At 40.0% G+C, this 25,183-nt stretch overlaps 1 protein-coding gene across 1 annotated transcript in view; it reads right to left on the bottom strand.

Annotated features, from left to right (window-relative positions):
- The window catches only part of ITPR2 (inositol 1,4,5-trisphosphate receptor type 2), a 434,318-nt gene that overhangs the window by 377,192 nt on the left and 31,943 nt on the right, over nucleotides 1–25,183 (bottom strand). Inside the window, exon 2 of the mRNA XM_054591314.1 lies at nucleotides 19,663–19,733. Coding sequence (XP_054447289.1) covers nucleotides 19,663–19,733 — 71 coding nt within the window. The remainder of the gene's footprint in view (nucleotides 1–19,662; nucleotides 19,734–25,183) is intronic.

The raw sequence follows: 25,183 nt of genomic DNA, 5'->3' as shown, positions 1-25,183 counted from the left end.
GTCCTTCCGTTGATACCCTTGCAGCAACCAGGCCTCCTTCCTGAACCTGGAATTTGTTAAAGATTTTCACATGGAGCCTTAGCTATTGCCATACAAATTAAAGTGACTTCTTGAATTTGTGTCTTCCATGGTAAAGGACAGTTTTGGCTGCCTGGCATTCACACCTGCCTCTGCTATCAACAGACATTCAGGCTAACTTCTCACAGGCAGTGAGGAAATTTAAAGAAAATTTTGAGCAGGAAACCAAAACTATCTCACTATAAAACAATGCCAATGTTTTTCTCATGGCCAAAAGAAAAGTGTGTGTGTGTGTGTGTGTAAAACTTCGGGTTTGTGACCACTGAAAAAAAGGGAAAATCTAAAAACACAAAGAACATAAAAGTCCCACCTCCTTTCATGCCCCAGCGTTAACCACGGTTACCATCTTAGTCTATATCCTTGGAGAAACAGACGCATTTGCCAAAATATACACTTATACATACATATATTTTTTAGATAATCGGAAAAGTATCATACAGGGTGGGGCAAAGTTGGTTTACAGTTGTGAGTTTGTGAAACAGTTTATTCTTGTGTTATTAATTATTGCATTATTTCCCATACAAACAATTGTAAACCTACTTTTGCCCCACCCTGTACAGTTTCACATAAAGGGTTTTCCCCACATTTTCTTTTCTTTTTTTAATTCCCACTCAAAGACATATTTATTGATTTCTGAGAGAGAGAAACACCGATGGGAGAGAGAAACATTGATCGGTTGCCTCCCATATGCGCCCTGGCCAGGGATCAACCAGCAACCTTTTGGCGCACAGAACGAAGCTCCACCCAACTAAGCCACCAGGCCAGGGCCCCACATCTTCTAATGTCATTAAATATTTCCTGAAAATATTAAATTCCCACTCAGGACACATCAGCACATATAAATCTTTTTCCTGCTTTTGCATATTTAAGTTTTTCCATTTTAAGCAATACTGTGATGAGCATCTCAATTCATGTTTCTCATCACATCTCATATTTGGTTCTACAATCTTTACACTTATCAGTGCAGTCATTTGTATCTTCTGTGGGCACAATGCTAGAGATACAAAGCTGAACCTTGAAAAACACTCAGAAAATAACTATCGCTCCTGCTCCCGCATTCTGTCCTGTCCCCTTGGTATACCAGATGGCTTTTTGATTTCTAATTACTTTCCCTGACTACCACTCTTGTCTATTCCTTGCCTATCCATTCCAAAGGCGTTTCACACATGCCTTTGCCCATAGCTCAGTCAAGTTTATGCCCAGTCCCTGCTACCTGACTGTGCCTCTAGCAAGCATCTCTCACGCTGTTTGACCTCAGGATCACTTTACTCACTTAAAAAGTATTGCAGACCCCAAAGTAATTTTGTGTGGTGCGCTATTTTTCCCTGCACTTACTTTGTGACAAATTAAAGCTGAGAACTTCACAACACAATAGAACATAAGCACACAGCTCTTCAGCCAACAGAGAGGGATGACACCATCACACTTCGTGGAGCCTCTGGGAAACTCCATTGCACACTTAAGAAAGAAAAAAAGTGCGAAAGGCAAGTAATTATGAAAATAGCTTGATCTTTCAGACCCTCCCAAAAGACCTTGAGGACTCCCAAGGCAGAGACCACATCTAGGCCTCAGTCCTAGGACTTCCTGTGTTACCCAATCCACACTTCGCGTCGACCACCTTTTGTGGCCTGGGGCAGCCACAGGGAGACTGTCTTCAGTTTAATTGGCTGCTATGCACCATGACAGCATGACTCACAGCACATGTAACAAGTGCTCCTTATTTCTCTTTGCTTTCCCTGTAAAAAGTTGTCATCAGTTTCCAAGAACCGAATATTTTGGGTCAGGGTTTCTAGGCTATTTATGGTCTAAGCTATTTAAGTGATGAAGCCTTGAATTCCAGGCTGCTGAATAAACTTTGTTTAGGAGGACAAGAAAGGAACAGGCAGAATATCCAAAGAAGTCTCTAGCACAGTGCTACCTATTTCTTGTGTTCAGGTGAAAGTAGAGAACTATCTTGTTCCCTGGCTTACACGTAAGCCAATTAGTGGAGATAATGCCTTTAATTTTATTAACAATCCTGGCCAAATACATAGAAAGAAAACATAACTGAGAAAGAAATAGGAATTAAAGGACTTCCATTGTTATTAAGCCAAAATATTAGTTACGTTCAATCGGTTGCTTTTTGCTTTGTCTTTACATTTGCCCACTGGACAGTCACACTGTTGGTTTTTTTTTAACATATTTCAGGTATCGATTTTTTTTTCTTTTACATAACATTACAGAATCCAACTCCCAACCTATGCACACAGTTAACTTCGGTTAGCTCCTTTCCTTCAATATTTACCCACATCGAAGTATTTATTTATGCAGATATGATCAGAGTATAAGTTGCATAACTGTGAAAATTTCTACAATTATAGCTGAACTTGTGTTTCGTGCAGTGCACGAAATACAACCAGAAGGACTTACTCCCCAGTCCTATTTCTAAACAGAGCTGAAGCTTCAGTCATTTAGAAAATGCTCGTTTGAAAATCACTTTTAGTTTACCCATACCTATGCTCCCAAGATAGGACACTCTCTGGACGAGCTTATTATCTTCCATTTCTGCACAGGCCTGCAAGCTTCTGGAAATTTAAGTTTAAACACCTCTAACTCATCCAGTGGGAGATTCACACACACACTTTAATCACAGTCATACAGCAAAATGTTAGAGAAGTACCGTACCAAGACTCAGTGAGCAGTGAGCTCCTGGGGATCTAGCATTTTCATTTTCAGGGCACAAATCTCTCTTTGTAGGGGCCACCAGCTAAAACTTGGCAAACAGGGCTCGGGACAAGCAAGGGTGAGTCGGTGGTGTCTTGCCAACAAGGCTGGATCTCTCTTTGGAGGGCTTTAAGTTTTTAACTTATTCTTTAAAAGACAAAGTTTCCAAACTACTTCCAAGTATTTGTAAAGCAAACAATGCCACCTGCCAGCAAGGTTTGCTATATTATGAAATCGCTGTATTTACCTTGAAAACCACAAAATGTAAACAAGGGCACCTGATCAGAGGAGATCTTTACACTGTTCACTCACTAAATTAACACCTGGGAAGGAAAGGCAGTTGACTTGGACTTGAACGCACAGTGTACAAGTCAATCTTTTATTTTAGTGGTGGCTTGAATAAGTTAATGATTAGTAAGCTTTATGGAGATACACAGAGACTTTCATAAACAAGCAATAACTTTTGTTAATTTATTTAATACTCAGAAGAAAGTAAAACAAGTAAGGCCAATTTCTACCACAAACCATAGAAGTACAATCTCAATTCACACATACTTCCATTTAAAATAACAAATATGTGTATGACACTCTCCCTCCCACTAGAGAGATTTATATATAGAGTATGTGAAAATTGAAGTGATTTGACTTTTTAATATGCCTAGTACATGACAAGAGAGGATGAAGAAAATAGTTTATTTAAAATTGCTACTACTTAATTCATTGAAGAGTTTTCGAGTGAGCCTTAGTTTCAGATGTACAAGTAGTCCATTCTTTTCAGCACAATATTATAAATAAAAGAATGCATTTATTATAGAAGAGAATGCATTTCCTACAGGAAATTCCACTGGAATTAAATAATTGGGATTATTTTCCTAAGGAATACAAAGTTAGTCAGCATAGCATAGGTATAAATATTTTACCTTTTAGAGGAGCAAACATCCTAGAAAAGTGATTCAAGTGTACTTTGTGGTACTATTGTAAGGATCATTCTTTTCCCCCAGATTAAAACTGTAACCCCATCTAAAGACCTCATCAAGGACTTTCCTACAGAGACCCAGAGAGGCAAATAGTTCTGAATAAATAAGGTCTTTTTTCCATCTTTCCTCACAGCCAAACTTAGAGGTGAAAAACTCACAGCAGTACACAATGGGGAGACCTCATTTTTTTTTTCAGTGAAGTCAAGAGACTCTTTCTGGGTCAACTAAACTTCTAGCTATCTCAGGGTTACTCTCTCCACTCAGGTCTGTTCTGTCTTGAAATGGATAAATTCATACATCCAGGCCCCCAACCCCTCCTTAGCCTTTTCCAGAATGGCATAAAAATGGAGTCATACATCACGTAGCTTTTTGAGACTGGCTTCTTTAACTTAGCATAACGCATGTGAGATTCATTTGTGTTGTTGGGTTTATCCACAGTTTTGTTCTTTTTTAGCAATGAGTAGTATTCCATTATGTGAGTGTACCATTGTATGTATTACTTGCTCATTTACCAGTTGAAAGAGATTTTCACCATTTCCAGAAACATTCATAGACAGACCTCTGTGTGAACTTGTTTTCATTGCTTTTGGTAAATAATTAAGAGTAAGATGTGGGGGTCATACAGTATGCGTGTGTCTAACTTCATAAGAAACTGCCAAACACTTTTCAAAAAGTCTGTAGCATGTAGTACGCCACCAGAAATGTATGAAAGTCCTAGCTGGTCTGCATCCTTGCCAACACTTGGTGTTGTGAGTGTATTTTTGAATTAAGCCACTTTTGTAGTGGCACTGTATCGTGACTTTTGATATTGTTCTGTTTTCTTTGGGCCCCTGGAGTGCTGGCATTCCCAGGGATCCATTTAGGGTGCTCTTTTCTTCCCACTCTCACAGCTTTAAATTCTATCCATATGCTATTAAATTTCAAATCTGCTTTTCCACCTAGATTTTTCTCTGGAGCCTCTAGATTAACATATCCAGCAATCTTATAGATCTTCTTCATTGGCAGAATGGATGCCAGAACCAAATTCATTACTGTAGTAAACTGCAAAATGGGCACAAATTATACCAATCCCTATATGCATGTCCTTATGCAGTTTCTCGGTGTCAAAAGGCCGAGTCCATTTCTCCACCCTTTAAATCTGAACTTAGCCATATAACATTAGTAAATGTGACACAGGCGGAGGTCTGAGTAGTGCTTGAACGCTGGAGTTTGCTCCCTCTTGCTGTTCTCACAGCCCTAAAATTCTACATGAAGAATCTCCGCTAGGCTGTCAGACAATGAGACGCCTGGCCCAGACACCTCCATCAACAACCTATGCACTAGCACATATGTGGGTGAAGCCATTCTAGACCAGTGGCCAACTGACCACAGCCAATTCTGTAGAAATCAGCCAGGCCAGCTCAGAACAATTTAGTCAGCCAGCACACCCATAGTTTCATGAGTTAAATAGATGGATGCTGAGAAAGCTGGCTCACTTTGGGGATGTTTTGTTACAGAGTAATAACAAACTGATACAATTACCACCCTTATCAATTAGTGTCTGTTATACTCCATTTCTTGGTAAATGCTACTAACATGAAACCTGGGAGAATTCTAGGACACATTCTCTCCTTCACCCCAACTTTCTACTCCACTACAATTAGTCATCATGGTCTAATATGGTTCAATATATCCCCTTCTCTCCATCTATTGCTACTATCTTAATCCATTATCAAATTTTCTGAACTGTTTTAATAGTCTCTTAGTTGATGTCACATCCTACATTTTCAACCTTTCCAGGTAAGAGAACACTTTCAATTTTCATTTCTGCTTATGTTATTGCCAAGCTTAAAATCCTTTAATAGTTCTCCACTATCTTTAACATAAAAATCAAAAGCCTCAGTTTGACATACAAGGTACTCAGGCACTGGACCCTCCTCCAAGCTCACCTCTGCCACTGTTCCACATTCTCCTAAGCTTTAACATTTTTTTTCTTGTATTTATTGACTTGAGAGACAGAGGAAGGAAGGGGGGGAGAGAGAAATACTGATTTATTGTTCCACACTGAATTGTGCATTCACTGGTTGCTCCTGAACAGAGATTGAACCCACAGCCTTGGAGTACTGGGGAGATGCTCTAATCAACTGAACTACCAGGCAGGGCCACTTGAAACATTCTTAAAAGCCACAGCCATAAATGGGTCATGCTACTCCACACCTCTGTGACTCAGCCAGAAACGCCTCCTCCACCTCAACCCCTCCTTTTCACCTGGTCAGAAGGTGCCCATTTTCCGTAGCTCCAGCTCACCTCCGTTCTTGCCCTGCATCCCCAAGCCAACTACAGTTCTCTTCTCTCTGTCCCCTTGGGCTTGAAGGAAGTATAATTAGTGGTTAAGAGTCTGGATTTCAATGAAAGGTTTGCTTCTTTCTAGTTGTATGATTTGAGGCGAGTTACCTAACTTCTTGGCACCTAAGTTTTTCATCTACAAAATGAGATATGACAAAGAATTACCCCTTCCCCCCAATATCCACTCTCTTCTTCCTTCAGTAATGGAACTCCTGAGTTTTAGGTAAGCACGTGACCAGCCCACTGGCACATTCTACAGCCTCCTTGCAGCAAGATACAGCCATGTGTGTTGGTTTTCTGTGGCGTCCATAACAAATGGCCACAGATTTAGTGGTGGGGAACAACGGGAATTATTCTTTCATAGTTCTGGGAGCCAGAGGTCCGAAGTGCCTGAAGGGCCACGTTACCTCTGAAGGTCCTAGGAGAGAATCTTCTCTTGCCTCTTCCAGCTTCTGATGGCCCTGGGTATTCTTGGCTTATGGCAACATAATTCCATTTTTTTTCTTAATAAGGTAACATTCACAGGGGCTGAGTATCAGGCCATGGACCCCTTGGAGGGGAGGAGCCCCACTCTACCTAATGTACTATGTGACTCTGAGATATGAGTAAGTGTGACATATGCAATTCCAGATGGCCTTGTGAAAGGGTCTCCCTGTCCTTGATTCCTCTTACCCCTTTTCTACTAATGGAAAAATGGAGATGATCAGAGCAACTTTGAAAGCCATGTGTTGAGGATGGTAGTTGTATGGTTCTGGATCATTCACCTAGAAACGGTTGAGAAAGAAATAAACTTCTGCCCTGTATAACTCATTGGTTTTTGTTGTTGCTTTAGTTCTGTTATAGCACCTAATATAATACAGCAGAAAATAATACCTTAGCAGTACATACTACTTAAGTTGTTCAAGGTTTAAATGGAGTATTAAAAGGTAAAGCCTCTACATGGACAAGAGTGTGGTGGATACTGGGAGGAGGAGGTATAAGGGGACTAAATGGTAATGAAAAAAAAAATAAAATCCATAAACAAAAAAATTTTTTTAATAAAATGAAATATAAAGCCTTTGAACATTCCCCAATGCATAGTAAGGACTAAATAAATGTTCGTGATTAGCAGCAGTGATAGTAGAGTAGTCCTGGTCTTATTTAGTTATCATTGATTTACTTGTCTATTTCCTGAAGAACAAATTTAGACTGGGGTAATGGCTTTATTTATACTCAAATAAATAAAGCACTCTCGTCTCAGTATTATACTCAAAAGAATAGCAAACATTCCATTACTGTTTAAAGAGGAAATACAACTTAGCTTTGCATACCAATTATTACCCTAAGAACTACTCTAATGAAAAGGCACATGCTAGGCCTGAGAGGCCTGGATGTCCCTTACCCGTGGGTACAAATCTTTCAGGTTACAGGTTAAATGCTATCTTAAGATTTCTTCATCTTGCAAAGCAGGAAATTAAAATCTCCATCCTCCCACAATACTTTCACCAGACCTTTTTATTTAGCCCTTATCACTTTCTCCCTTGTGCTATAATTATTTATATACTCATCATATCTTTCTCATTAGATTAGAAATTCCTTGAGAGCTGCACTCATTTCTGACTCATCTGAACCATAGCAACTAGTTCACACACACCACACTGCACACAATAGATATTCAATAAATCTCTACTAAATGCATCTGAGATTTTAGAGTGTTAAAAAAAAAAAAACACCAGCTTCAAACAAACCTGCCTCATCCTACAAGCTGCCTCATCCTACAACCTGGGGCATGTTACTTTACTTCTTGAAGGTGTAGTTTCCACATTTGTAAAGTGGGGCTATTAAGAATTAAATAAGGTAACATGGCTAAAACCATCATAAACGTTCAAAGTTAAAAATTTCAATATTAACAACTTTCTATTCTTGGAAAGAGCTGTCTTGGCTATTCAGTCAAAACACTCACAGACAACAGGTATTTATTCAGTACTTACAAGGAATGTAGACACATGATTGACTTCATACACAACACTGGGAGACTTTTACACATGAGCTAGCAGCCCAGGAAAATCGGCCCGGCTCCAGGGTTACTGAGAGAGGGAGCCGGAGAGTTGTCCCCACTCCACTAAATCCCTGGGATCGCAAGTGTTCATTTTCTGCCCGTTACTTCTTACTCCTAAGGAAGGGAACTGAACTTCACAATTTAAAGCCGCAAATCAAACTTCATACATCATCTATGGTTAAGATACACAATTAATTGTGTGAGTGCTGCCTTAACAGCAATTCATGACACGCTCACCGTGTGAGGTCCTATTTTTCCACTCAGAACCACAGCAACTTTCCTTGACTAGAGACTAAAGTCTTTAAACATACAAGTCCTTTTACAGTCTTGACTAGCTTCAACAAGAGAAGCAAAGAGGCCATATAATCTGTTTTTATTTCATTCCTTCTCTGAAAGCTCACTGAGGAGAGTAAATTTACTATCTAATTTGCATTGACACTTAAGAGTTTAATAATAGGGGATTAGCTATAGAAGGTTCTTAATATAATGACTTACCACAAATACACAAGATCAGCAAAGCAGTAACATTCAACTAAAAAATTTTAAAGGCGTTTTAGTATAAACCATTTAATTGTTAGCTTGCAAATCCACTGCAAGTCTTCTAAACTTCTTTTCTTATTGCAGTTTCCCATCACCCTGCATCGCCCTAACAGTCCCCGCCTCCCAGCAGTCGCCACGCCGTTGGCCATGTCCGTGACTCCTTTTTCCTTTTGGGTCGATCCCTCCACCTCTTTGAGTAGCAGCAAACTACAAAATGCTATAATCAAAAACAACGTGTCACTTAACACATGTAGAAGTCTTTTGTCTTCTGCTATTCACACTATAGGTTTATATGATAAAATGCATAAGGAACTTAAATATAGACTATAATAAAATAGGGCTTCCGATCAAGACGGCAGGTAGGTAAACGCGAGACTCGCATCCTCCCACAGCCACGTTAAAATCACAACTAAACTACAGAACAACCATTAGTCAAAACCACCTGAGATCTAGCTGAACAGACGTCCTACAACTAAGCATATAGAAAAGAGGCCACATCGAGACTGGAAGGAGGAACGGAGCCGAGGAATGGGCTAGTCCCACACCCGCATGCGCAATTAGAAATCAGCAGGGATATCTCAGCTGCAGAGGTCTCCCACGAGGAGCAGGGCGTCTCAGCCCCAACAGGCACCCCGGCCCTGGGTTCCAGTACCCAGAGGCAAAGGCCCCATAACTTCTGGCTGTGAAAACCACAAGGATTGTGGCTCAATAAGGAAGGCTGCTGGAGTCCCAGGCTTTCCTCTTAAGGGCCCATGCATGGTCTTACCCAAACTCACTCATCCTGAGCTTGAGCATTGGGGCAGAAACTCAAAAGGTGCCAGAAACATTGAGGAGGAACTGAACTGTTTGACATTAGGGCAAGTGCTGGACGGGGGGCTTTCTCCCAGACAAAAGTGCTGGCAGAGGCTGTTGTTTCTTTGCTGGGCTCTCCCTCCACAGAGCCAGCAAGCAGGCGCCTTACCTGAGTCTCCATCAACCTGGCTAAAGCTGTTAGCCCCACTCTGGCAATCCCTTGAGACCCCATCAACCCTACTTGTGGGCCTACCCAGGCTGTTTCCAGTGGCTTACCATACAAATGGCTTGTCTCGGCTCATGCTGCAGACTTTCCTGAAATCTCTCAAACAGGCACCATCTGGCCTCAGTGTGCTCTGTACTTCTTCTTAAGGGGCCCCAGGCCTGGAACCAGTGGCAGCTGGTCCTGGTTCACATCTTGGCTTCTCTTGGGCATTTCCAAGGCCATCTCAACTAGCAGCCATCTTCAGATTGCTTTGTAGCTCATGCAGTTGGCTCCAGGCAGGAAACAGGCAGCTGACCTTGGCCTGCACCTCCTGGGAGGCTTCAGGGCCAGCACACCTGAGGGACAGCTTCAGACCATGCCAGAGCAACTCTCAACCACCACAATGAGTGACACGCTCAAGGGGTGACCTTGGCAGGCACCAGAGCCTGGCCGAAGCAAGTCCTGCTCTGCGAGGTCAGCTCCTGCATAACAGCTCCTCCACAGTCATGGCAGCCAGTCATCACTGCCAATTGGCCTGGAAGCATATCTCTCCCATTGACATGGCAATAGCAATCAAGGCTCAATTATGACAGGAGTGTGTACACAGCCCACAGAGAGGGCACACTTGGAGGGACCCATTTGGATAACTACGGAGGATGCACCACTGGGTCTTATAGGACTACATAAGACCAAGACAGGGAGATGGAGCAGCTCTACATAATATATAGAAACAAACACAGGGAGGCAGCCAAAATGAGAAGACAAAGAAGCACATCTCAAATGAAAGAACAGAATAAAACTCCAGAAAAAGAACTAAATGAAATAGTGACAAGCAATCTACCAGATACAGAACATAAAACGCTGGTTTAAAGGACATTCAATGAACTTAGAAGAGTAGGTAAACTTAGAACTTCAACAAAAAGATAAGAAACATAAAAACAACTAGAAAACATTAAAAAAACTAGACAGAAATGATGAACACAATAAGTGAAATGAAGAATACATTACAGGAAATCAACAGTAGAATAGATATAGAAAGTCAAATCAGCAATTTGGAAGAAAAGGAAGCAAAAAACATCCAATCAGAAAAGCAAAAAGAAAGAATTCAAAAAGTTTAAGGAGCTTCTGGGACAACTTCAAGAGTTCCAACATTCACATCATAGGGGTGCTGGAAGGAGAAGAGAGCGAACAAGAAATTTTTTAAAAACCTATTTGAAAAAATAATGACACAGAAAAACTTCCTTACCTGGTGAAGAGCAGACATACAAGTCCAAGGAGCACATAAAGTCCCAAACAAGATGAATCCAAAGAGGTGCACACCAAGACACAACATAATTAAAATGCCAGAGGTTAAGGACAAAGAGAGAATCTTAGAAGCAGCAAGAGAAAAGCAGTTAGTTACCTACAAGTGAGCTCCCATAAGGATGGCAGCTGATTTCGCAAACAGGAGCCTAACTGGAGAACAAACAAGGCAGTATGATGAAGACTAGAGAAATCACTGCAGAATTTGTAGTGGCAACAGGTAAAAGAATTTTTAAAAATTAAGACTGTAGAAGAAAAGATCTGCAGGGATATGATCATTTTTAACAAACAAAGGGTATTTTGTGGGAAAAGGATTAGATTTAATCTATGTGGCTTTACACGACTAATGTGTAAAATTTAGAAGAGGGTATAATTCAATAGATGATATGATATAGTAGTTAAAAACAAACAGCTCTGGAGTCAATCTTGCTTTGAGTCCCAACTCTACCAGTAATGACCTTAGCGACCTTAAGATGGTTACATAACTTCCTTATACTTAACTCTCTCAACTGCAAAATTAAGAGAGCGACAATTTTCACTTCTGGGGTTATTGTGATTACTAAATAATAATGCATAGGAAGCCCCAAACACAGTGTAGCATGTATTAAATGCATAATAAATGCTAGTTATTTCAAATCTGAAACAGTTTCAAACTTTATCAAAAAAAAAAATCACACTAACAGCAAACCTGAAGGAATTCAATAAAGCAACTGTTAAGGTGGTAGAGTAAATATCTGTGATTGCCTCATACTGGAGAATCACTGTGTGAAACAAGACTGACATGTTCAACTACACAAAAAGGCAACGTCACTATGTCACAAGATCATTTTTTTCACTTATGCACTTGAGTGTGTAACCTCCATTAAAAGAAGCAAAAGGTGAAAATGCTGGCCTTCAAAATGACTTCCCTGAAATACCTGAAGAGGAGTTTAAAAAAAGATCTTGTCAATCTTCCTCCAAGTACTCTATTTTCACAACCGGCTTTAATGTTCCACTGCACAGCAAAGAAATCCTTACTTTACTGTCAGTTCCTGAAGCATTCTCATTTATTGGTTCAGAATGGCTTTTTGCTCACCAGGAGTGGCCACTTGGTAGGCATGGTGGATTATAAAATAGCCACATGTCAAATGACAACAGAAGCTCAGAGTTGGAAATTCCGAAACCAAATGGCCCAACCCTGGGGAGTATCTAATCAACAGAGAGAAGGGTTGTCTTCTCTTCCCTCAGCCCTCCTAGACAGCAGCATCTGGAGTTCCCCATTATTCCTGTTTATCATCCTACTGATGATAAAAGGACAAACAAAGCTTGCTTGCTTGACTTATATCAGCTTCTCCTTCTAAAAGAAAATGTACATGTATCGACAAGCACACGTTTTTGGAAAAATCCAAAGTACAGCAGGGTTCTCTAGAGAACAAGGGGGCAAGAAGTTCATATAAAGGAACAAGGAAAGGAAAAAAAAGGAAAATCAAAGTAACATAGCACCAACAAAAATAACCCATAATTGAGAGAGAAGAGGGTTAAAGTATATATCAAAAAACAAGAACAGTGATAAATCATGCTGACATTGTGTACCCCTGACATGATGCAAGAAGGACACAGCTTCAGCAGCAGTCTAAAACCTTACCCCCATCTAATCATGAGAAAAGATTAGGCAGACACAAACCAAGAGACATTTTACAAAATACCTGGCCAACACTGTATCAAGGTCACAAAAAAACAAGGAACAACCTGGAAAGTGTTACAGACCAGATTAGACTAAGAAGCCATGATGACTAAATGCCACATGGGCTCCAGATGGGATCAGGAATGGGAAAAGAACATTACTGGAAAACAGATGAAATCCGAAGAAAGCCTGGAATTCAGTCAACAGCAATGTACAAAAGGTAATTTCTTATGTACCATGGCATCTAAGATAGTCAGACTGGGGGAAACTCAGTGAAGGGAAACTCTCTATGGTAGTACATCCTTAACAACTCCTCTGTATATCTAAATGTATTCCAAAGTTTAAAGTTTATCTCCTAAAAATAGGGAATATTTAGTCATTAAAAGAATTTCACACTCACTTAAGAGAAGCCACGGTGCTTCTGTTAATAGCATTCTGATTGTGTGGTTTCTATTGAAAAATTGCTGTCTGCCCATTTTAATAACCCTTGGGAAGTTGTTTATTTGTTAAAACTTAGTTTCCACTGTTCATATGTGAGGCAATGTGACACAGTCAAAAAAAAACAAAAACAAAAAACAATGTTTCATTGTGTAATTGTGCGTATTGAAGAGAAGCATTTTAGCCTTTTTGGAGTTTAGTTCCTCATTCAAAAAACGGGGGGAGTGATCCTCTACTTTTAATTAATCTCCTTAGGAGCTCTAAAATTACATGATTCACTTGAAAAAATCAGAGCGAGTATGAAAAACAAAAATCTTTTCAAATCAATTTGAGAATAACCCTTGTCCGCCTGAGGCCAGAGGAACTGAGGTCCAGTGAACTGCACGCTATTGCTTCTTCATGTTAACTAAACGGTAACAAAAGGGAGGGGGCTCTGGAAACTTGGCGGAGCCGTCTGGGGATGCAAGGGTGGTGATTTTGGGAGGCAAGTCTCTGAAAAAGCAACGGTTTTTAAAGTCAAAGGGAGCAGGGGAAATATACTTGGGCAAAGGTGTAATGCAAGAGCTGTGAACCACGTGAAAGGACTAGGCATTTGGGACTCCGAGGTCCGTTGACAGCCATTGAGCAGCCTGAAGACCAGGGCAGAGGCAAGCCTGTCTCCAGGATTCTCCTCTGGGGCTCCATCGGGATGGGTTCCAACAATCACAGGGGAAGAGTCGGAGCTTTCCTAGGAAACCCTGAATCTCCAATAGGAAAAGGACTCTCCTTCTCCCACGCTGAATGGAGGGAGAGAAATAGTTTAGTCCTAAACTAGAGATAGGAAATGAGAGCAAACGAGCAAGGACAATGTTAGATTACAGGGAAAGCCAGCCCTTCCAAGGGCAGGATGGAGCACCTTGAGGGATTCATGCTTTCCACTAGTGCCCACTGAATAATATGACACCAAATATCTGTATGCCTGTAGATAACTACCTACTGGGTACAGAACTGTTACTCAAGGATTCCCTCAGGTTCACTAAACTCATCTTTACGCTTTAAAATAATTCACTTCACTGGGAAAGAGAAAAAGAGCAAAGATGGCCACAACACCAGAAAGTTTATCTTTGACGGATAACTCCCCTAACTGACAGAGAAATACGCCTACCCACGCTCCAGGTAGTGAAGGGTGAAGCACCCCTGGGAACCAAAGTTACAGCACAATCCCAGGCAAAGTTTGGTTCCCTCATTCAAAACCATCTAATGGCTATTTTTTGGAGAGGGGGGGAATGTTTACTATGGGCAAAGCTCTATGACTGGAAAACACAAAAAGAAAAAAACAAAATCCTGCCCTTGAAGAGCTTATAATGTAAGAATAGAGTCAAATATGTTTAAAGGAAACACACCATGCCTATCTATTCTAACTATCATTTGTATAATGATAAAACGCTGTCATGTTTATTCTCTGGAAAGATTTCAAGCCTCGCAGAGCCTTATGTGGTTGGCATTGCTCTTGTTATTATCCACCCCCACTGGCACCAGCCAATGACAGATGTCCTCTGAGGCTCAAAGCAGTTAAGTGACCTAGTTAAAATGACACAGCCAGTGAGAAATACAGTGAAAACCTGAACCCATGCTTTTTTTCTTTTACAAATACAGATTTGTTGCCCTAGTTTGCTTTTAAAACTTCTTCTCTTCAAGCAGCTATAGTGCACAAAGGCGTCTCTGTGGATTTGGTTTTGTGTACCTGTTCCCACTCTGAACTCAACATGCCTCTTCCACCTGAGGCATAGTGTTTCCCTTCCGTTGAGAAAAGTTTTCACCCGTATGCCTTCACATACCGCTTCATCCCATTTGTTCTAGCTTCTCCTTCTAGAACTTGATTAGATACTGCCAACCTTCTTAGTCTATTCTCCAAACTCATTCAAATTATTTTTACTTCTTTTACTTAATTATATTTTATTGATTATGTTATTACAGTATCCCTATTTTTCCCTCTTGTCCCCCTTCACCAAGCACCCCCCAAATTCCTCAGGCAATCCCCAAAACCATTTTTCATGTCCATGGTCATGCATATAAGTTCTTTGGCTACCCCATTCCCTATGCCATGCTTTATATCCCCATGGCTATTCTGTAACTATCTATTTGTACTTCTTTTTTGTTTGTTTGTTTGTTTGTTTGTTTTTAGTGTTCATTTTTTAAAATTTTATTTTAATTTATTTTTTCAAATACATTTGTCTCTGCCTACCCCCCACCACTGTCCCTCGCCTCACCTTTCACCCATTCCCACGCATCCCCTCCCCTCTCGCAACCATCAAAATGCTCTCCATGTCCATGATTCTGTCTCTGTTCAGGTTTGCTTAGTTTGTTTTTTAGATTCAATTATTGCTAGATATGTATTTATTTCCATTTTATTGTTCATAGTTTTGATCTTTTTTCTTAAATAAATATGCACCTTTAACATTTCATATAATAATGGTCTGATGATGATGAACTCCTTTAGTTTTTTCTTCTCTGGGAAGCTCTTTATCTGCCCTTTGATTCTAAATGATAGCTTCACTGGGTACAGCAATCTTGGCTGTAGGTCCCTTCTTCTCATGACTTTGAATATTTCTTACCAATCCCTTCTAGCCTACAAGGTTTCTTTAGACAAATCAGCTGACAGATTTACGAGAACTCCCCTGTAGGTAACTAACTTGTTTTCTCTTTCTGCTTTATGATTCTCTCTTTATCTTTAACCATGGGCATTTTAATTATGATGTGCCTTGGGCCTCTTTGCATCCAACTTATTTGGGACTTAATGCTTCCTGGACATCCATGTCTATTTCCTTCAGCAAATTTGGGAAGTTTTCTTTCATTATTTTTTCAAATAGATTTCCAATTTCTTATTCTTTCTCTCCTCCTTCTGGCACCCCTATGATGTGAATGTTGGAACACCTGAAGCTGCCCCAGAAGCTCCTTACACTATCCTTGGTTTTTTTGGACTCTGTTTTCTTTCTGTTGCTCTGAATGGTGGTTTTTTGCTTCCTTACATTCCAAATCATTGATTTGATTCTCGGCTTCATCCACTCTACTGCTGTCTCTCTGTAAATTGTTCATTTTAATTAGTGAATACTTTGTTTCTGATTGGATCATTTTTATGCTGTTAGGGTCCTCACTAAGTTTCTGAGCATCCTTATAACCAGTGTTTTGAACTCTGCATCTGGATTGCTTATTTCCATTCCATGTAGCTCTTTTTCTGGAGTTTTGATCTGTCCTTTCATTTGGGCCTTGTTTCTTTGTCTCCTCATTTTGGCAGCCTCCCTGTGTTTGTTTCAGTGTATTAGGTAGAGCTGCTATGACTCCCTATCTTAGTAGTGTGGCCTAATGCAGTAGATGTCCTATAGGGTCCAGTGGCACAGCCTCCCCTATCGCCCTAGCTGGGTACTTGGGGTGTGCCCTTAGTGTGAGCTGAGCATACCCTCCTCTTGTAATTGAGCTTAGGTTGCTGTTGGGAGGTCAATGGGAAGGAGTTACCTAGGCCACTCAACTGCAAAGAATGGCTGTGACCACTATCACCAACCTCTGCCCTCCATGGAGGACCAGCTGTGCAGGGGCAGGGTGGTGGTGCTCCAACATTGTCTATAGCTGTCTGCTGGGTACACAGGCTGTGGGGTTTCCTGGGTGGTGCAGGCCAAAGTCAGTGCTCCCCACTGTGTTCTGCCCGGGGCCACCTTGCATGAGCTATAGAGCAATCTGCATATGGCTGATACATGTGCTGGGCTTGCAGGTTCCTAGGCAGAGCCAAGCTGTTAACCTAGGCTGGCTGCTCCTAGTGTGGGGGCCACTTAGCAAGAGGTTCAGGGGCTGGGGGCTGAGGGCTCACTGAGGCCAGCTGTTGCCTGTTTGAGAGGATTTAGGAAGTTGCAAAGCATGAGTCAAGACCAGCCATTCATATAGAAAAACCACTGTTAACAGCTTGGGTGAGCCCTTAAATTGGGTGGGATAGAGCCTTATCTCCAGGGTGGGGCAAACAGTGTTAGCCAGGTTGATGGAGTCTCAGATACAGCACCCACCTGCCAGTTCTGTGGCTCTGTTGGGTAGGGTTCAGAAAAGGGACAATGGTCTTTGCCCACCTTTCTGTCTGGGAGAGAGCTGTCCCCCACTTCTTTCCTTCTTTCCAGGGAGGCACCTCAGTTTCCCCCTGTATGTCACTGGTGCCTTCCATGCTGCTACCCTGGTGCTCAAGCTCAGAGGGAGTGTGTCTGAGTAGGTGAATCCATGTGTGGGTTCTTTGAGGAAAACTGCTTGGGACTCTAGAAGTTTCTTCCACTGACTCCATCCCCGCTAGTCTTTGCAGCCAGATGTTATGGGGACTTATCTTCCTGGCACAGGAATCATGGACTATGGGACCTGGTTTGGAACTGGGACTCCTTGCTCCCAAGACATCCCTCCCAAATTTTTATCCACCACATGTGGGTATGGGACCAGCCTATTCTGCATTTCCGCCCCTCCTCCCAGTCCAGATGGATGTCGTTTCTCTAATTCCGTAGTTGACGGACTTTTATTCAGCTCAATTTCTGATAGTTCTGAGTGATGGTTATTCTTTAGTTTAGTTGTAATTTTGATAGGGCTGTGAGAGGAAGTGAGCTGTTTTTACAATGCCTCCATCTTGACCATAAGTCTTATCTGAGTTAATTCACTGATATTTTTCTTTTTTGTATCTCTCTTTACTGTATCTGAGTGAGTTCCTCAGATCCTTTTGCCAAAGCACTAACTCTCTTCTCATCTTTATAAATATACTAGCTCAAACTTTTTAGAACCTATCTGTTCTTTTTCATATTCTCTGTTCTTTCATTGGGGCTTCTCTACCCTCTTCTATCTCTGAAATCACTTCACACACTTATTGCATAGTCTCTGGCAGGTTCTGAAATACTACATTTTGTCACAGCTGCTGATTCTCCCTCATGCTAGTTTTATTGTAAATTCATCCTTGTAATCACAGAACCAGCTCAAAATGGCCCTGTCCTGTTTAATTAGATACCAAGCTTCCTTTCAGAGACAACAGACCAAAACCACATGTCACGCACCCAAAGCATGTGCAGAAGAGAGAACTTTGACCTCCACCTGCACCAGAAACCAAGGTCTCACCAATATCACCACCATCCCACCGAACCAAAGAACCAGGACATAACTGGAACTTGAACACAAGACCTCTTTCAAAAGCCTAGTGTCCGTTTTCCAGGAAGATTCAATGTCAATGCCCCTTTACCATAAATGACCACGTCCCAAGTTCCTCCAATTAAAATATGACCCACCAGCACTTTGCATGCCTGTTCCGCTAACCCCTTAAAAACTATTACCTAGTCTATCAAGATGGATTTGAGGTATGACTAGGTCTCCTATCTTCTCAGTGAGCACCTTCTTGATCCATAAACCTTCTCTTGCTCCAAACTCTGACAGTGTGAGTTTTGTCCTTTCTAAGTGTCAGGCACACAAATGTGGGTTTTGATAACAATCTCTGGGGGCACTCTTTATGGCGAGAAGACCGCATTCGCCCAGGGTAGAGGAGTATCCCAAATGAGCATTTATGGGTGCTTCTGGTGGGCAGTGTAGCTCCTGCAGCCAGTCTTATGTTAATTTTTCCACCTGAGGGGAAATTTGGATCTCTTATTCAAAGCAACCAATGTAATTCAAAGTATATTTACTGTGCTTGTCACTCTCTCCTCAAGGTTCTGAGTGTAGGGAAAATGAACTATGATATTCCTACCATGAGAATTGTGTGGTAAGTGTCTGTCACAGAATGAAACGTGGGAAATATTTTCCAATGTTAAACATCTTCCTTCCCCAGGGTAGGAAGTAGCAAATAAATCCTGACTTGGCTCTGGGGCTCTGGGGACTCCCTTGGACTCTCTCTCCAGAGAGTTACCACTTATTAAAGCCACTTTTCACCATGCAAGAAGGATGCTTAAACAGTGTATTCAAAATTAATACTGTTTTAAAATTATTTTTATTCTTATAAGTACTCACAAATTTGGAAATTGATTTGAGCAAGCTTTTAATTATTGGTTTTAGTTGTGTATGATTCTTGACAGATTCTACTAATCTTTTTTTCATAAGCATCAAATAAAACTCAGTCTCCTACTATGACCAATTTCTCAATGATATTATCAAACTATTTCTAAAATTATACTTAGAAACAAGCTCTAAGGCAATTGTTACTTATTATACACCATCCAAAGTGACATTTTAAAAGGTAAACAAACACATCACTGTCACATTCCTGAGGATTTTACAAAGATAAATTAAGAGCTGCTAATGGCACACTAACATTTATAGTCACAGAAATACAAACATGTTATTTAGCTTATTCATTGGCTTGAAATGTGGCCTCTCACAGTTAATTTCTAAGATTTCCTTTGAACGGGTAGGCTATTGTCTAGCAAAAAAAAATATGGAAATTATTCTTTCATTATAAATCCTTCAATGTATAAAAGAAGAAGAACAATGGAGAAATTTTTGAAAAACTTTTTAAGTGGACATTTATATTTGAAAATTTCACGTTAAATAAACATTACTTATTTTAAGACATAAGAATAACCTCTGTCCCCTTAGGTCACATAATAAATATATGTTTGTGTCTTACCTCTGAACTTCTTGGGAGGGTTGGCGAGGTCCCCGGCCTCCGGGTGCACCACGCACCTGTCATCCACTAACCTAGGAGGGAAGCATGATTGCATTGTTTACACTGTCAGAGTCTAACAGCACAGGGAGCATGTGGACACTGTATATTTACTATTCTTCACTAAAAAACTGCATAATAACCATGGATTTACAAAAGATTTAGTTATAAAGGGATTAACTGAAGCAACATTTATGAAATTCAAAATTAAGAAACATTATTAAGTGGTAGGAAACTGGTTAGATAAATCATGGCAGACAAACCATGGAACACGGCAGAGTTGTGTAAAATTCTTTTTAGAAAATGTACTAGCCTGTCGAACATTTAAAATATGTTGTGAAAATAAGCGGTAATAAATCAGTAAGATGTCATATATGTTTACTTACATACATACACAAACCCACACACTTCTTACATTTCATACGAGAAGAATGGAACACAGACACCAGCACGTTAACCTTGGTCAGATTACCTGTGGTTTTTATTTTCCCTTTTTTTCTGAGTGTGTGTTTTGTTTTACCTCATAAGGAATGTATATGCTTATGAGGTCAGGCTTACAGAGCGACCACAGAGTGAGCAGGGTGTCATAAGCACACACCCCACGTTCACACCCTAGCTCAGCCACATCCTATCTGGGTGACTCAGGTCCTCCCTCTTTACACCTGTAAAGTGAGGATAGAGTCCCTACACCTCACAGCACTGTCAGGAGGATTAAATTACTTACTATTCACAAAGCACCAAGTACAATTTCTGGCATACAGTAAGCCCTTAAATAAGTGTTTAACAGATAAATAAAATCAAGGATATTGTCTGCCTTATTCCTCACCATACTGTCTGCTTCTAGAAGAGCACCAGACACATAATAGGTACTCAATAAATAATAATCAGCTTTGGCTGGTGTGGCTTACAGGTCTGGGTGCTGGCCTGCAAACTAAAGGGTCTCTGATTCGATTCCCAGTGAGGGCACATGCCTGGGTTGTGGACCAGGTTCCTGGTTAGGGGCACATGAGAGGCAATCGATCAATGTTTCTCTCGCACATCTGTTTCTCTCTCTCCCTCCCTTCCCCTCTCTCTACAAAATAAGAAAAAATAAAATCTTTTTTAAAATAATAAATAAATATTAATCAAATGAACATATTGCCTTGGTAGTTACAATAAACATATTTCATCCCTATTAAAATAGTTATAGAAAGCCAATTTCTAGGACAATTCCAAGAGAGTAGCTGAATTTCTGCTCTGAGAACCAAGAAACATGACTCTTCTATCCAAAGAGGAATATCTAACTACCAAGGACTTACTAACATTCATTTTTTCCACTAAGTGAGTGATGGGAACAACTGGGTTGTTTCCCCGGGATATTGTAAGAATGCATGTGAATTCGTTCAAAGTTTGTGAATTCATTTAAAGGAAGATGACCAAGTTGCAACTTTCTTTTTTCAAAAAAAAAAAACAAAACACATTAACCAGACTCACTAGTATGTATCACCTCCAACACTGAGTAAAACCTAGTTTGTGATCAAATGTCCCCTTGAGCTAGGGTGATTATCCGAAATGAGAAATTTTGGTTCCTGGTTTATCTGGTTACCAGAAGCAGACACTTCCTAAATCACCAGATTTATCTATGAGGTCCAATTTCCACAAAACAAAATGCTAATTAAACAATATGGTTCTTTCTTGGATTCTTTTTTTAATATACTTCATTCACACTGGTTTACCAAAATGTGGTTTTACAAGAGCTGCCAAGCATGCAAGAAATTCCTTTTAAGAGTTTTTAAAACTGTTTTCTTAGAAACAGGAAGTCACATTGGGTCAAGAGAAAGCAAACCCAAACCTCTACAATATCCAACTTCAGTCTGTAACATTGAATGCCAAAAGGCTCGGAGCCCTGAGATTGTCATAACATACTATTTAATTTTTTAAAAAATGCTGTGAGGGAAAGCTCTGCTTTTCTAATTAGTTAAGACACATTAAGAATTCAAAACATAATAAAGAAAACATAGTATTACCCTTTAGAGCATATTAAAATTATAGAAAAAGTGGCAATGACATTCTACGCAGTCTTGGTGCCTACCCATTCCCACAGAACTAAGGGCTCCCATTAGGATGTCCCCCCAGAGTCCCCGCCTGCATGATCTAGCCATTGGGGGACTGGGAAAACCAAAGCTATAAATCAGATCGCAGAGCATCTGTTGAACATTTAGACCGGCCTTCAATTACCTAGTAGCTCAGATAAAAAAAATAATAATTAAGAATGAGCTCAGTTCTCAGAAGTTGTCCTATTCCTTATACCCAAATGTCTGTAAAAATCACAAAGACAATCATTTCGTGATGCAAACTTAAAGAACTGAAACTGAGAATGGAAGAAAGGGAAAGGTAGAAGGAAGCAAGGAGTGTGAATCTGTTATAAAGACATATACCAGCGATTTTCAACTGGTATATCACAAAAATTTTTTAAACTTGCCATACCTTACTATTTAGTCAGGGGGCAATCCCTTAGATTGTCAAATAAAAAAATGACAACAGCCAACACAACAACAGCCATCTGATGGAATGAATCAAAATTATATCTTTTTTTTTTGTCAAAACAGCAAAAAATATATTTTTGGTGAATTCCGGTGTGCCACAGAATTTTAGAAATTAGTTTATATGTGCCCTGAGATGAAAAATGTTGAAAATCACTGACACAGATGATCATTGAGGTTAAAAGTGAAACAGGATTTTAATGGTAATCGCTAGCACAACTTCTACAATATTCCCAACAGCCTCTTCTTGAATACCTACCTCCAGGGCCAGCGTATTCCTCATTCACCATCTTTCTGACAGTACTGATATTAGAAAGGCGTTTTATGTGGAAGTGAAATAGCACCCTGTGTTTCCCATCACAAAACTTAGCACAGTTTTTATACCTACTTGCTTAACTGTCTAGATCTTCCAATAAGGTATTAATTCCATTAAGTCAGGAACTGAATCCACCTTGTTTACCATTATATCCTTGGTATCTTCTAGAATTATTTACACTGATATCAGATAAATATCTGTTCTATGTATAAATCAGTCAGTGAAGGAGTGAGACTTGCTTCTCAAACAACTTTCCCTTTTTGGTTCCAGTTCTTTCTTCTATAACTAGACAGACTACATACTCCTTTTTCCTGGGATAAACAAGGCTATTTCTCTCCAGTTCTTCCTCACTGGGATATTTACCAAGGAGCTCCCCATCTTTTCATATACCCGTGTCAAAATTCACCTTAAATGGGATCCCAGAAACTATCCACAGGAATTCAGATGTGCCCCAACCAAGAGGAACAGGGGACTTTTCCGTTCTTCTTTTCGAGGCTAAGTTTACGGTCGTGCATACTAAGATCCCAGTGGCTCCCATGGCAGTCAAGGCTGCCTCTGATGTTCATTGGGTTCCTATAGCTAAACAACAATTCCAGGATCTTTTCACGTGTACCACTGACAAGACAGGCTTTCCCCTCCACCACTGGGATAGTTATCTTCTCTCATCTGAGGACAAGAATTTACAATTGAATAGGGACAAATATAAAGATGAACCTATGGCCTCTGAGTAAAAAGCATCTGGAAATCATCTCTAGAGGATTCTATTGCAACTCTAGATGATTCATTCAGAGACCCTGTCATGACTGCTGCCCGTCGGAATCACTCCTGAAGTCTTTCCCCACTTTGGCGGACTGTCTGGGTCCTCTGGGGAGTTCGAATAATCACAATCACAGTAAGAGCAACAACAAAAACAAACGCTTCTTTGCTCTAGGCCTGTAAAGTCAAAATTTCTGGGGCTCAAAAATAAGAATCTGTATTTCTGTAAAAGCTCTCTAACTTTTCTTAAAATAGATCAGGGATGCCTGTTTTTTTTTACTCCCAGGATACCCATCTCACCTCTATCAATAGCGCTTATACGCCACACTAATTTCTTACGTATGCATGTCTCAAACACTATACACTGTAAGTTCCGAGAGAGTCAGCCCATTTTTGTTTTGTCCACCATAACACATCCAACTTTAAATATTAGGCCTCAAATATGGGGGGGTATTAAATAATTTTAATTGAGTGAGTGACTGATTGACTCTTTCAATCATTGACTAAATCAATAATGTCACCTCTGGTAGATCATATGAACAGTAAAAATACCTAGAACCAACAAATGGTTGCATAATAGTAGATGGAAGAAAGAGTTAGAAATTTTCTCCATTCAGACAGGTCTCAGAAAATTATTAAAAATGTCAAGGGTGAAGATAGTCTGCCCTAAATAACAATTTCTCATATAGCACCTTTCAACTCAACATATCAGTGCCCTTTTTAATGGGCTGCATTTATTTTTGTCATGTCTGAATCAGCAAGGAAAGCAATTACAGCACTAGCCTAAAATTCTCAACCTGTCACTGAAATTCAGTTATCATGAAACTTGTTATCCTTCAAAATCTATCTTCTCTTCATAAGGTCATAACTGTAAATTATTTGTTCATTTTAATGTACAAGAAAAAAAAATCTTTCAACTATTAGACCTTCCAAGGTCCCCATAAGCAGATTTCAGAAGAGGCTTTGATTTTACAAATAAGTATGAACCAAAAATGTATGCCCTTTACTACATCCCTGGCCCCAGCCCCCTCCCCCTTATAACCACCATACTGTTGTCTGTGACTGAGGTTTTTTGGTTTGTAAATTTCTAAGTAAACAGAAGACCATTGACTTTTTAAATATATATATAATCAAATGTTAACTGGATATATAGATATACCCCCAGAGGAATTCTTGCAAACATGAATCTGGAAGCATGTCCAAGAGTATTTCAGGCAATGCTGCTCCAGATGGCAAAACAGGAAAATCACAAATGTCCATCAGTGGTAGCATAAATGAATTATGACTAAATGAATAATTTCATACACTGTATAACTATTTTAAAAGTAAATATATCTGGCTCCTTACCTAAACTGTGCCTCCTCCCCACAAATTCCCTACCACCCTGGAACCTGGAACATCACGGAACTCCCTCCTCACCTTCATTAAAGTAGTACTAAAACAGAAGACAGAATACTTGAGTTCTAAGCCTTGGTCAGCCACTCCATAACCAGCTGTGTTTATGGGAGTCACTTAAGCTTCCTGTGCCTCATTTTTTAAATGGGTCAGTTGTGATCTCCAAGTTCTTTCTATTTCTGGGGTTATTCATTTCTCTGATCCTGTTTTGTAATTAGAGTTGGACTGTAGTATCATCCTTCAATAGCAGATATGTTATTTATAATATTTTATGCACTGTAGTTAGTTTAACTGTTTATATCAATTTTTTAAGTGTATGCATTATTTCAGCATTCCAAGCAAAGTACTAGTATGTGAGTTTGTTCCATTCACTCACCATAGTCTTAGAACATAGAATTTTAAAATCTTAAGATCTTGCTATTTAGTAATATGGATTTTGTTTTGTTTTGTTTTTTACTTACCAATACTCAGGTTGCCCACATTAGAAGCCAACCTC

This window comes from Pteronotus mesoamericanus, unplaced genomic scaffold (genome assembly GCF_021234165.1).
Source record: "Pteronotus mesoamericanus isolate MK-2021 breed Mesoamerican mustached bat unplaced genomic scaffold, CSHL_Meso_final scaffold_21, whole genome shotgun sequence".
Lineage (NCBI taxonomy): Eukaryota > Metazoa > Chordata > Mammalia > Chiroptera > Mormoopidae > Pteronotus > Pteronotus mesoamericanus.
Note: the sequence above shows the minus strand (reverse complement) of the source record. Positions and strands in the feature narration are given on the sequence as shown.